The sequence below is a fragment of the Theropithecus gelada genome, chromosome 4 (assembly GCF_003255815.1).
Source record: "Theropithecus gelada isolate Dixy chromosome 4, Tgel_1.0, whole genome shotgun sequence".
Lineage (NCBI taxonomy): Eukaryota > Metazoa > Chordata > Mammalia > Primates > Cercopithecidae > Theropithecus > Theropithecus gelada.
Genome location: NC_037671.1, coordinates 28628367 through 28643355, shown reverse-complemented (window position 1 = coordinate 28643355; position 14989 = coordinate 28628367). Strand labels below are relative to the sequence as shown.

The 14989-nt window shown below is 38.9% G+C and overlaps 1 protein-coding gene across 3 annotated transcripts in view; it reads right to left on the bottom strand.

Moving 5' to 3' along the window:
- Positions 1-1286: 1286 nt before the first annotated feature.
- CARMIL1 (capping protein regulator and myosin 1 linker 1) overlaps positions 1287-14989 on the bottom strand; it is a 343848-nt gene continuing 330145 nt past the window's right edge. For all 3 annotated transcript variants that reach the window (XM_025381879.1, XM_025381880.1, XM_025381881.1), the window contains exons 36-37: positions 11702-11833; positions 1287-2354 (exon numbers count right to left, since the gene is read on the bottom strand). In XM_025381879.1, coding sequence (XP_025237664.1) covers positions 2218-2354; positions 11702-11833 — 269 coding nt within the window. In that variant the 3' untranslated portion in view covers positions 1287-2217. The remainder of the gene's footprint in view (positions 2355-11701; positions 11834-14989) is intronic.

Below are 14989 nucleotides of genomic sequence, written 5' to 3'. Positions count from 1 at the left end.
TCCAAGAAGCATGTGCCCAGATGGGATTAGACCGCAGAATATTTATTTACTGGGGGAAATCGCTGTGAAGGATAAAAGTGGAGGGAGCAGTAGCAGGGAGTGCCTTCAGACCTTATTCAGGTTGATCACCTATAAAAGAAGATTGGGAAGGAGGAAAGGAGATGTAGGTAGGGAGAGCTTTGGTGCAGCTCTGAGAAAGCCTTGGCCAGACCAGAGGAGGGCCCTAGAGCAAAAGTTGCTCAGTAGAGTCCTGTGTTGGGCAGCTCTAGCGAACCAACCATCCTCGGAGGTTGGCAGGGAGAATGGGGGTGGCCTAGCCGCAGCATGACCACTGTAAAGGGTCTGAAGGTGTTGCAGCTGGAAGCTGGTAGCCATGGTCGGCCCCCACGTGCTCCCCATAGCCAAGTTCTCTTAAAGGAGCATCTAAGTGGGCACCTCTTGACCACCATAAGGAGAGGGAAAATGATTAAGAATCCTTGCTCAGCCACTTCACTGGATGCCTACCTCTAGTCTATAGGGTTTACCTTTATAATCTTAGCTCTGATTGTATTATTGCTTTAAAAAATGCAATGGCTCCTACTGCATAGAATCAGGATCCAACTCCATAATAAAGCACCAAGGCTATTCACTACCTGGGCTTCTCTCGACTGTCTCTTTGAGAATAGTTCTCATGCTGAAACCCAGAGAGAAGTGCTAACCAGCAGCATGTGTGCCTTTTACCACATAGCATTCTAAATGAAAGTGAACCTGATTGCTCTGTGAGCACTTTCTGTTTTATGACAGCAGAGCTACAGCTGGAGGAAGCAATCTTGTGTCTTTCTGCCCTCATGAAGTCACGCAAAGGCAGCAAACCATCTGGTCTACATTATGGGCACTTACTCATATGCCAGGCACCTGAGTTGGGGAGAGGGCTAGTGGAGGATGATGAGGGAAATAGTCATGTCATGCCAACCCCACCTTCTATCATTCTTCTTTCCAATAGATAACCACTGCTTGCAACTCTTCAAATCACACTTCTTCGCTCACACTTGCATCCCTCATATGACCCTTATGCATGGTAATGGGAGCTGGATCAAACTCATAATTCTATATTCTTCTGGTAAATTTTATCATTTTTCCCAAGGGTGAAAACAGGCAGTGGCACTGGTAAGTGATCTTTATTTTGAAGGTAATGGTTCCCAGATTGCTTATCTGAGAACATTGATTATTTTGGATTTTGGAAACAAAACCAAAGTTCACCACCCTGAGCCAGTCCAAACTAAAAATGTAACTGGAGAAGACCCCAATTCCACTTGTAAAATCATTTTATTGGTATAAATATACATATGAATAAAATACTTCCAGCCTGTAATGTAAGTGAATATTTGTGAAATGTCTTATAAAGAGTAGTATTTTGATTTTTACAGGTGTCAAAGTATTCTCTCTTAAAATTACACATTAAAAGCTAATATGCAGACAGAAATCAAAGGCCTTCAAAAACATGAATATTCATAAAACCTCATTCCAGTCAACTATATACATTAATTTGGGCACATGGTAAAATCAGCCGCAGGCCTCTCTCACTCTGTTCTTAACTGTGCTCGTTGACGGTATGCAAAGGTCACCGACCAAGCTTTAAATGTACAATTCCACATCAGGAAGGACGAAGTTCCCCATGGGAGAAGGTAAAAACCATACCCAAGATCTAATATATATAATTTATACAAATTATTAGTGTGCTCTGTTAATATAATTACAATGTGCAATTGCATACATCAAGAATAAATTGCTATATTGAGTCCTGTGTGGATTTGACACAGGTACACTCAGCAGTACTCTGAGGTTTGCTGTGGTGTTACTTGTGTGAGTGTGTGTCCAGTTATTTCATTTATCTCCAAAAACTCATCTTGCAGGGTAATCTGTAGCTGCCTCAGAGAAATTCAAGTAGGGCCCATGGGATAATTGCTGGCTTTCATTAAAGGCATATGAAGGAATGTTTAGAAATCAAATGCGAAGGGTTGGAGGAAGACCAAACAAATGTGATTTGATTACCAAGAAATGGATCTGTTTCCATACAAAAAAAAAAAAGCAGGGGATGGGGGTAGGGGGAGAAATAAAGAAAAAGAAGAGAATAAAGCACCGAGAGAAGAACGCCTGGGAAGAAGAGGTGGTGCCCTTGGTTCCTCTCTGATGGCTACCAAAGCACCCTGCACAGAAAGACTTCTGCGTGGGTGACCTTTACACAAAAATAAACTCTTTTTCTGCTTCTTCTCCAGAGTCACTAGATTTGCTGCCTTGATGGCCATCTTTACTGGAGGACCGTTGCTTTTGTTCTTGATACTCCTGGGCCTGCTGGCCCCAGCTTCTCCTTGAAACTGAAATAAAAAGAAAAGTCGCACAGTTTATTGACAAAATAACACCACTGGCCTGACTGACAATGGGCTGAGATGCAGTAGCCTTGAATGTTTGCGGGAGGAGAGGGGAACAGCGTGAACTTTCTCAGAAACAAACTTGCTATTATGTTTAGAGACTCTAGACAGAAATGTAAAACTAACCAACAAAGCAGAAACAAAAAGAGAAAACACACACAAAAACACAGTCTATGACAGGGTGAACCTCTCATAGATGTGGGCAAGAATCTGAGGTGAGGACCCCCCAGGCAAGGATGGCGGGGAAGTGGAGGGAGATGCTAGGAGGGAGGAGGGCTTTGAAGTGGTTCTGCCCCAGGTGACCTCCTCAGTCGTAGCTGCCCCCTCATGCAGCAGAGAGAACAGGGCAGACAGAGCCTTGAGGAGATGCTGGGCTGACAGATGTCCCATTCGATGCCTTCTGCAGATGACTTGGGGTTTGTCATTCCTGATTGTGGGGCAGGATATCAGCAAAGGCCTCAGGAGTCTTTGTCAGACCTTTCTGTGACTCAGAAAACCTCAGTTTCACCCTCTAGGAAATAAATACTGTAAAGTCTAGTGAAAATGCATTAAATATTGTCTATGACACAATCAACCATTTTGGAATCACCCTCCAGGTAAAAGCATTACCATTATTGTTGCCTGCTCTGATTACACACAAATTTGAAGAATCCACTGAGGCTTTATAAAGCAACGGTGGGAGAATCATTACTGGAACGGAGCCTCTGTTATGTGTCAGGCACTCTCTGTTTTATTATCGCTATTCCTCACAATTACCTTCTGTAAGGTAGGTTTTGTAAAACTTGAAACCAGGATTTAAACTAGATCTGTCTCTCCAAAGTCTATGGTCTTTCCAACTACAACATGGCTTCACTGCTGTGATACCTTGGGAAAAGGTTCGGATGCTGTACTCCAGCATAGCTATTAAGGATTATTAAATACTATTCATCTTGTCTATTGTATAGACAGTTCTTGAGCTAAAAATACTAAACCTATACACTTTGTGCCAGCTTGAAGGAAGAGTACAGCTACCTCATCACTTGGAAGTTCAAATGATCTAACCAGGAACACACTGTATCAGTCCTTCAAAAGCTATAGGATTCACTTGATGCTTCTAATCACTTGATTTTTGCATTCTGCTAAAAAAAAAAAAACCCCAAAAAACAAAACTCATCTTGCCAGGAGCTGGCTATTAAAATGTTGAACCCACTGAAGAGTGTTTCAGGAAGTGAAAGCTCATTAAACCTAATAGTCAAAATGCAAACCTAATAGAGTGCTTCTCTTGCCAATACTGGTATTAGAGCCAGATTCTGCTATTTAGACAATAAAAATTTAAATTTTTAGTTAATGACATTAAATTGAAATGACTCAAAACTCTGAAAAGAAAAAAACCTTTCAAATCTGATAATAAAAGTAGGTAATTTCTTAAATTATGACTTCTTTTTGTCCAACAGATTCAGGCAAATTCTCAAATCGGGGGAAGAAAGCAACAAACAAATATTATCATTGATTTCTATTATTTTTTCTTTTCTTTTTAGAAATGAGGTCTTGCTCTATCACCCAAACTGAAGTGCAATTTCTATTTTTAAGTTTGTGTTTTTAAGCTTGTATTTTTAAGCTTGTGTTGGGTAAAAAAATTAAATGCACTTGTCCTTTCAAAGCTGTCAGTAAGCCAGGTTTGGGGAATGAAGGTGCATAAATATCTATAAATATTTTGCTCTTTATCACAAAACCAATTTGATACTAATAGACAAAGAATCCTTTAATTACTAAGAACAAAAGAAAGTAGGGAAGACTTGTATTATCTTCATCCTGAAAACTTTTTACAATAAACCCAACCTCAAACTAGAGTATTTCCTTTGGTATCTTCTAGAAAATATTTTTCATTGTTTTAAAACCAAAATAAGTTCTTCCTCTATATTAAATGACTCAAAAATACACTACAGGTTCAAGGGAAGAAACAAATACAATACACTGCTCTTTTGTCTTCAGAGCAAATATATTTGTTCTAATTCTTAGATTTAAAGGATAATCAAACTTTCCATTCTTCCCAATATTTTTGTTTCCTGGCAATCTTGGGTCTAACTCATGTTCTATGACATGACATAAGAGTACTTTCTAAAAATGGAGAAATTCAAGAAACCAAAAATGTTTATGTCACAGATAAAAAACTGAGATAACCCTATAGACCAGGGTCATTAGAGCAGGCATGATTAAAATTCAAAGAAATCCAACATATAAATCTTCCTGCTAAAAGCAGGTTGTCCTTCAGTCTCCACCTAAATGCTGATTCTTTTGAGTCACTGACACTGGGCTTCCGAATTCTCCAAGACTCAGGGATTGTAGGAGGAAAAATAATATATACTTTCAAGAGGGCTGTCAAAGAATTTCACTATGGTGGTGACTTTATTTAGAAATTCATTCTAACTATATTCACCTCCATTGATTAAACTCTACCAACTGTGAATGTGCATGTGATAATGAGACTAGTACCAGGCTGACATGTTCTTACTATAGTAGGTAAGCACCATTCAAGGACAGGAAAATTAAGGCACAGCGAGATCAAGGACTTAAAGTTATGCAATTAATGTGATGAGTTTGAAGGTCAAAGCACTTGGTCTTCTAGTTTCCAGCCTTATTAGTCCAGATGCCTAATGTGAACAACTTTGTAGGGGGAATGTTCTTTGCCGTTTGCTTTCCAGCTCTTAAGGGAACATCTATTTGATTGCATGTAATTAAGATGTTGACTACAACTATATTGAAGTAGGTTTAGTCAGGCTTCTATTAAAAGATGGTCTCAATAGAATTACGTCCTTTTGAAACTTAAAACTCCAGAATGTATGCATGTATGTATGTATGCATGCAAGCATTTATTCATTTATAGATACTGAGTCTCACTCTGTTGTCCAGGCTGGAATTCAGTGGCGCAGTCATAGCTCACTGTAGCCTCAAACTCCTGGGCTCAAGTGATCCTCCTGTCTCAGCTTCCAGAGTAGCGCAGACTACAGGTGCACCTTCTCACCACACCCAGCTAATTTTTTATTTTTATTTTTGTATAGACAACTCATTTGTTGCCCAGGCTAGTCTCAAACCTCTGGCCTCAAGTGATCCTCCAGCTTCAGCCTCCCAAAGTGCTGGGATTACAGATGTGAACCACAGTGCTTGGCTAGAATTTATTTTTAAAATATTTATAAGATTTAGACGTTTTACAAATTCAGACAGACCTCCTCTTAGGCAGCTTGAGTTAATGCTTGCTTTTACACAGGGTGAAAAAAATCCAGTTGTTTCACAAACACTTCTTCAATGCAAGTATTTGTTAAGAGTGCTGGAGCATCTCTATGCATGTGTCTATATACATATTTATCACTATTTTAAATACCATTAAAGTTAACTAATAGAAGATACTCAAGTAAATGAACAGGTAATTTATTCAACACAAACACTCCATGTATATACACATCCTGTCTATAGTGGCAATAACTGGTACAGAGAGGCTCGAACATGAAGTCTGTCATTCTTGGAGATGATTTGATATTGCATATATGTGATAATTTTAAAGCTTCTGAAACATGCATATAAATGCAGAGTTAGAGGATCATATGAAAATTTGGTATTTTCTCCACTGTAAGCTCCACTGACATCCATATTTTCCAGGAGAAAAACACTATGATGACCTGAAAATAGTATTCAGTAGTTGGCCCTGATTTTTTATACTTTCTAGCAAGAGCCCAACATGCCAACTGTTAAATTTATCTTTAAGAACTCACTTAGTGGGAGCAGAACTTGAATCTGGTGGAAAAAGTAGAGCAGAGCACTGGCTTACAGACTGCAAGTCACAGCCAAGTATTTATTGGCTGTAGCTTGGATTATGGAAGAGGCAAGTGATATATAAAAGGAATCTTAGAATCAGATGCCCTGTACAAACAGGGGCCATTACAATGCATTCAAAGCCAAAATCAACTATTTTCTTCAAGAAAATAGGATATACTCTTATAAAAATATCACAACGTATAATTAAATGCAGAGAGGAAATAATATGAAATGGAAAAAGATGTGCTTACAAATATTTCTAGTAAAAGAAATTAGGCATTTTGTCTGTCAAATCAATATAATAGCCACACAAAACATAATATTCATGATAGAAATATGCAGCATGCTTTGAGAACAATATTTGAGAACAATAGCCTCTGTTTGTTTCATGAATACATACTTTAGGAAAATAAGGCTGTTTTAGCGTAAACAAAGCTGCTCTTAAAAGACTTAAAAGAAAGTACATGCAATTATTTAATAGAATTAATCCGCTAAATGTTATTTTTTTAAGCAGGAACTATTCAGAAAGCAGACTGCTACTCAATTCTCAAGGGTGAAGACAGTCAAGTGCTAGGAATCGGCACTAACAAAACAAAATTAAAATATTATGCACAAAATCACTTTAATTGAAGCTCCTGTAAAAATTACTTCTTAATGCCTGTCATTATTTCAAGAAATCAAAGCAGAAAAGTAAATACAAGATGGTCCTATTTAATTCCATCAAAATTTGACCAGCTCCTCACAATGAGAATTTTAAGCTAAAGAGGTTATGAACAAATCTGAGACAGATATAGAATCTCTTCTCCTTGCTTTTCTATAATGTGGGTTATCTCTGTGTTTATCCTCTTTTTACTCTAACGCAAAGCCTCACTGGATGATCAACAGGCACTGGGCGGCAGGTGGCAGGGGAGCATCTCTTTTTGTTTTGTATGAAGTGTTTTTAGTGGCCTCTTGAAGAAGGAACATTGCATCAATGATGCTTTGTTAATAATCAAGTGATATAAGTCAATGAAAACAATAGTTCAAATGTAAAGCTCCAGAATCCAGAAACATCTATGCAACCTTAGGTGCCCTTAACAAAAGGGGCAAGATAGAGACAGAGATTCTGGCCTAATAAATTCTCAAAAATAACTCGTCAGAAAATAAATGTCTTAGGTGTTCATTTATGTAACTTTTCTAGGACTGAAGAGATTTTCTTGGAAATATGAGGGAAACTTTCTTGTAGAGAGGAGCTACTGTAACTATGTATCTATAAACAAATCCACTACATAGGAATTCTGTAAAAGTAAAGGGTCAACTCAATTGGCTTTCTTTAGGGCAGGAGCTACCCAGCCCAAGCAGAATGTTTTATCCTTATGTGTCCTGCAGACTTTGCTTTATGCTCTGAGAGGTATCTTTAACCCACCCCGCCACCTAGCTAGTACATGCTGGAACCCCAGGCAAGTGAGCACACGTGGCTGAGCCCACGGCACTGGCTGAGAAGGCAGGCTCCAAACATTGTCCCTGGCAGGCAGTTGGTAGATGCTTTTTTGTTTTAAAACCTGTATCAAGGAACGTTCTCAAAGACAACAGTTCCCACTTCAGGTGTCATAACTCATTGGGCTGTTAAGCTGTGAAGTGTATCACAAGAAGTTTATTATCAATAGTGAAGTGTGAAAATTCAAGAATAGTTTATCCCTTTGCAGTAAGAGAATAAGAGAAGGTATCCCTATAATAAGGTCACTCCCATTAACTTGTATTCTGAAATGCTTTCTTGGGAGGCAGTGAAGGGCATGGTGTTACAGCCTGAATGCTGGGCCACACCTAATCCCTGGGAGCCTAAATACATGCATCTACTAACTCCTGATAGTTTCACAGAAAGAAAAGAGCCTCATTCCAAGAGCAGAAGTCCTTTAAAGAAATCTCACATACCAGAATATGTTACATTCTTTACAGGTACTAAGATTTCCTTTAATGGATTTTTGAAGTCATATTTATAAAAAAATTATTGTATTAACCAGGGAGGAGATGAGTACTTTAGGCACAAAAAAAGACATTTTTTCCTTTGAGTCAGCAATACTTGTTCTTAAATTTCCCATTGGAGGGCAAAGCTGATTTGAAATCTGTCTCCTTTCTGTCGCTTGGGATTGTTCTCACGTGAACAGTACATTACAGAATTTACTACAGGGCCAAATGAAAGACAGACGTCAGAGATAAACATCTAGAAAATGGAATAAATTGTTCCTGAAGGTTGACAAGTTAATTGGTACTTTTTCTTTCTTACTAAAGGGTGATAAAATGTCCACTGAAAGATCATGTGCATGACCCAACGTCTGCATTGAGTCAGTGACTTTTTATTGATCCTTTTCTGAAAGAATGTAAGATGTTAGGCCAATATTCTCTAAGGATATAAACTCTTGTCATTCTAAGAATCTCTGATCCAACCACAGTTGAAACCTAACAGGAGAGTAAAGATATAAAGGAAGAGAATAGGAGGTCTAACCCCAATTATAAAAATAAACTTGCATGATCACAAAAATTTGAAAGGACAAGTCACCAAAGTAACTTGATCTTCCTCATAAGAATTTCTAATTTTAGATTTTTAAGTCAATATTTTTTATCCCAAATAAAAGGACCATCCTGTTGACATTTAGAAAAACCAAAAACCAAAACCAAAACAAAAAACAAAAAAACTCTCTCGTATGACTCTCTTGTATGACCCAGTCCCACGACAGAATTTACTCAATTACAGTTTGTTTTTGTTAGTGCCAGTTCATAAGCTTTGGGTCAGTGAGGGATGATAATCGAAGGCTCTAACCATTTGTTGGCTGTGACTTCCTGTGCCCAATTGCATTCACTTCCTCTTCTGCAATGGTGGAGTACAGTTTTGAAGATCTTTTCCCTCTACTGGAAGGCTTGCCACTGTCATGATCTGAATGTCTTTTGTAATAATCTCCTCTTTGCACTACTGAGGAAAAGGGATTTATTTTACCCTTTATATTAGCACATACATCAATGTGTTGACATTAATATTTAAAAATGTAAATATTAAAAATTAAATATCAGCTTACCCACCCCACTTAGGATTCAAGGAACCTACAGTGCTGGTCCTGGGCAGATATACATCATTATCTACAGAATTCAACAGCCAACATTATGGAAATGTCGTGCAAAATGAGGTGAGCTCTGATTCTGCCCCAAAAAAGTATTAACAAAAAGGCCCCAGTATTATCATTTTGATTCCATGATGGATTAATGAAAATCACATTCACTATGGAATAATCCAGAAGAATGATAGCAATTTACCTGCTTCAGAAATTAGTTGGGCACGCTAGTCCAAAGGGAGGCAAAGAACAGGGAAATGAAGTAACCAGCATGAATAACAGATAAGAAAACAGAAATGAGCACAATATGGACAGTTTATAAAGAAAAAGATAGGACTCACAAATGGCTGCCACTTCTGGGCCACCTTAGCGGACAAGCTGATAAAGTCAAAATCTTACTACCTCAGACGTTTATAGACTGTTCCCAGACTTTATGTATATTTTCAGGCCAATTTCTATACCAAGTGATAACATCAGGATGATGTCTTTGATTAACTTATTCTGGATCCCAGGTGGGAAAGTGATGGTCTCCACAGCTCAGCCATCCCTACCGTCCAACTGGAAAGAAGGGCGTGGGAGCCATTCCTAAGATTTGCTACTAGGGGAGGGAGACGGATGAGGAAGGGGATCAAACATCCACCCCTAAAGCTCTGAAACATTTAAAGAGCAACACATTCTATCTCTAACTTTCTGGGGAAAGAACACTCGACTTTTTCACAGCAGCTAAAAGCCTGCAGCAGTATCCACTATCTCCCCGACTTTGTTAACTAGAGAGGCTCCATGATATATATTTGCACTTGTTAGGCTGGTGGTTACTCTAGGCCCTGTTTTGATCATTTATAGGCATCTAGAAAACATCGTTTTCCAGAAATGTTAAAAGAATGATTTTTGTATTCAACCTTCTGATTTTTTTCTACTTTTGTAAATCCTTCAATATTTCAATTGCTTCAGACAAGACAGATGAACATTCCTACTTAGCACTACCATCCCTTCCTCACCTTTCTTTTTCTCTCCAACTGAATTCTTTCGGGCATTTTCAACACTTCCTTAAAAGTAAAGATGTAAAGTTAGCAGTTGCAGAAAGGATGGAAAATTAGGGTAGGAATGGGGGAGGCACTTTGTGGTGAGAATTGGACTGTCAGAAAATACCTGCCGGCTCAAGTCTCTCTGAGCTGGCACCACCAAAGGTCCTTCCTTTTACAGCAAGTCTTCCAAAGGCTTCGGTTATAATACTGAACCCTGTATTTATTTACCTCATGTAAAATGACTATAGATACCAGCTATTTTTCGAAAGCTTTAGTTTCTCTATTTGGCAGAAGTGGTTTAGCAGCTTTGGTCTCAACCCTACCATCTTTTATTTATAGCAAATAGGTGAGTAAAGCTTCTACCCAACAAATAAATCTGTAGGATGGAGATGAGAAAGCAGGCAGTGTTACTGTTTTTATTAGATTTCCAAGCCACAAAGACAGTACTATGCTCAGTAACACTTTCTATTAACTTCAGCCCAATACTATTATCAATAAAAGAAAAAAGGCCATTGTAGGAAGAAAACAGTCAGAGAGATCAAAGGATTCTAAAGCATTAAATAAATCTAAAATAAAACACAGCAACTCCAAACCACAATGAGAGCCTTCTGGGTGTAGACGACTTGTGTAGCTCTAGAATTTCCTTATAGGTGGGGCTCAGAGATGGCATTTACACTATACATTACATACGACAGAACCCCAAAGTCGATCACACATTTAAAAGAAATGGCATGGGTGCTGAAGCCACAACCATGCCTCACCTCTGATAGTAACTGGTAACAGCTCAATCTGATTTGGGAAGAAAGCATTCTTGTCACAGGATTAGCTTGCTGTGCTTCTACCTCAGCAAATTAGAAGGAGCAAACTGGTGCAAAGTCGCCCTGAGAATGTCCACGTCTGCACCACACTTCTGAGAGTGAGGAACATCTGACCTTGTGACTCAGCGAGCACCGTGAGTGAGCTGCAAGGTGGCTCAGGCCCGGGGGTGCTGCTGCAGAACTACTGCAGTAGTGATTTACCACAAGTAGGAAAAGATTTCGTTGAAAATAATGGGACTCAGAAATCTATATTTAGCCCCAAATATGTCATAAAATCATGTTTAAGGAGCTCCTAACATGCTGGAAGTCAGTTCAGAAGCATCTAGAAATTACTCTTGCAAATAAGTTAGACCTTTGGTTGGGTATCTCAGCTGCTTTTTTCATTTGTCATTAAGATCCAATGTCACCAATCATGCTGAATCGTTTCTGAACTAAGAAACTACTCCATTTCCAAAAATTTAACCCAAGGAATGTTGACTTTAACAAACTCTAAGATATTAGTAAAGTCCAAAATGAATTCCTTTATTTTGAAATGTCCCTCCTTGGGGAGAGCTAACCCAGAGAAAAGAAATCCTTACCTTCCTGTGAAAATGTCCTGGGGCTGGGCTGGGGGCTACTCTGGCCATCTCTCTCCTTGTCTGAAGGAACTTTTTTCAGGACAGGTGGAAGAAGAGCAACTTTTGGGCTAGATGGAGAGTCTGGAATGTCATCTGAGGAGACACAAACACGTGACTCAAACCATCCTACAAACTGGATTCCAAGAACATAAAGCCTGGTAAATCTCTATATATAAATAGGTCATTTAAAAAAAAAGCATCATAGAATTTTTCTGGCCAAAAATTAGTTTTATGTCTTTGCTCAGTGAAGTTACATCCACAAACAAAAGGGAAAACCAATGAATACTCATAAAAAGTTAGTATCTGAAAAGATATGAATCTATCCTGTAGATCAAGAATTTCAATGTGCCGATATTTGAAAATTAGACTGTAAGTAAACCACATGTTCCTTCTGACTTAAACACAAAGCCTGTTTGGTTTTCATAAAATAAGTAATACTTACAAGATACTGCCTTTACCTGTTGTCAAACCCAGTACAACAGTCACTATACATATGTATGTATGTGTATGCATGCATGCATATATGTAGGTCACTAACAAAAATTTGGAATCATGGTCTTTTAGAACCAGAAAAAACTCTGGTCACTGGACAAATGAAGAGCTTAAAAATAAGAAAGATGACAAAATAGCTAGGACTAGAATTCTAGTCTCTTTTCTTCCTTTTTTTTTTTTGAGACGGAGTCTTGCTCTGTTACCAAGGCTGGAGTGCAGTGGTGCGATTCCGGCTCACTGCAACCTCTGCCTCCCGGGTTCAAGTGATTCTCCTGCCTCAGCCTCCCAAGTAGCTGGGATTTCATCGAGTTAGCCAGGATGGTCTCGATCTCCTGACTTCATGATCCACCCGCCTTGGACTCCCAAAGTGTTGGGATTACAGGTGTGAGCCACCACGCCCGGCCAATTCTAGTCTCTTAATTCAAACACCAGGGCTGTTTCACCCTAATTGAAAGGATCTACCACAAGCTTGTCCAACCCATGGCCCACAGGATTGGACAAGGATGCGGCCCACGTTGCCTTTGAATGCAGCCCAACAAAAACTTGTAAACTTTCTTAAAACATTACAAGATTATTTTGCCTTTTTTTTTTTTTAAAGTAATCAGCTATTGTTAGTGTTAGCATATTTCATGTGTGTCCCAAGACAATTCTTCTTCCAATGTGGCCCAGGGAAGCCAAAAGAGTGGACACCCCTGACTACTGGATCTTGCTCCTTCCTTTGCTGTTACCAGCAAGGTGGTTCTTAAGTTGGTGTGTGAGTGTCTGTGCACGTAGAAGACAATCTACAGCAAGGTTCTCTTCAGTCTTACACTTCCAGTTGCCTACTTGCTTAACCAAAATAAGCAGGGATGTGATAAGACATGTGAAGATAACACTATCCACCTTCACAAGCTGTCAGAGCTATGGTGGAGAGGAAATGAGATGGTGTATTTGAAAATGCCTGCTGAATTCCCAAGCTCTATAAAAACATGGGTTTATTAACATAATTCTTGATACACTAAGTGCTATGAAATAAATGAACACATTTAGTAAATAAACAAAATAAAACTGCTTGCAACAGAATATTGGGAATTCAGCTAGTTTTATATACAGCATTAGAAACTAGGGAGTGGTCCCCCTTTATCCACATGGGATACAATCCAAGACCTCCAGTGGATGTCTGAAACCATGGATAGTACTGAACCCTACATAAGCTGTGTTTTTTCCTACACATACACCTATAATAAAGTTTAATGTATAAATTACGCACAGTAAGATATTAACACTAAAACCCAATAATAGAATAATTGTAACAATATACTACAATAAAAGTTATCTGAATGTGGTCTCTCTCTCTCTCTCTCTCAATATCTGCACCATGAACAACTGAAACTGTAAAAAGCAAAACCTTGGATAACAGGGGCCTACTGTACTCTACAAACTAGTTACTCTACAAACTAGATTCATTTTATAAGAACTGTTTCTTTATTGTAGACTAGAGACACACCTAGCTGATGACAATGCTAGGAGCAAGCCTCCTTTTGAGAACTTATTTGCTTTGCTTTCTATTAAAACATTTTTCCATTTTCTCTGCCTTCATTCTCTCCACTCCTTCTACATGAAGACATTGTGTGCGTACCAATAAATTTTTTGTGTTCCCCATCATAAAGAACTTTGGTTTGGGAAAAAGTTTGAGTAGACTTAGGAAGTACTCAGGGGTTTGTTTCAAGGCTTAGTTCCTTGAGGTAAAGCCAGTACACCTCTTTCTTTGTGCTTCTCTTTGGAGATGGTTTACTGGTTTTTTCAAGGGACCAATGGACTATGAAGACCAGGGAGTGTCATCCAGGCTGGCCACCCGGGAAATGAGAAAAATACATGAGGGAACATGGGAAAGAACCACAAGTGGAAGAAGTTTGGACACACAGGATTCTACCTTTTTGCTCATTCTACCCAAATCATCTGCACATTGATAAATTATTAGGATGACCTGCGCATCTTACTTTACAATATGCATGTCCATGGGGGAGAGGTCAATAGAAACACAGTAACCAAGACAGTTGGTGGAGTCAGAACATCTGGCGGCTACCCAGACACACCAGCTGCGTGACTTGGCAAACTCAGTATCTCTATGCCTCAAATTCCTCATCTGCAAAACGGAGCAGTGATGAGGATATTGAGAGTTCATCATAAAGCACTTACAACAGTGCCAAGGACACAGTTAAGTGCTCAAAGATTAGCCATGATGATGATGTGACTATATTATTTTTATCCCTGTTTGACTAATTTTTGTGGGAGAACAAGGGGAAGAGGTGAAGAATTGATGTAACTTTCGTTATATTACGTATCCTACTTTTGTGTATGTTTGAAAATTCTTACAATGGAAAGTTAAATTAAAAAAAAATTGCGTGTGTGTGTGTGTGTGTTTAAGAGATAGGGTCTTGTCACTCAGGCTGGAGTGCAGTGGTGTGGTCACAGTGTGATGACAGCCTAAACTCCTAGGCTCAAATGATCCTCCCACCTCAGCCTCCCAAGTAGCAGGGACTACAGGTGTGCACTACCACACTAGGACTTCTTTTGTGCAGGAGAGAATAAGGTGAAGACCAACCCATTTCTAATATTTTTAAGTTTCTTCTATCATTAGATTTTCTAAACTAATAGCAAACTTTTTTGTAAAGGGCCCAAGAGTAAATATTTTACATTTTGCAGGCCATATGGCCCTGTTGCAAGCACACCATTCGGTGACTGTAGCACAGCCACAGCCCCAGATGACACCAGTAC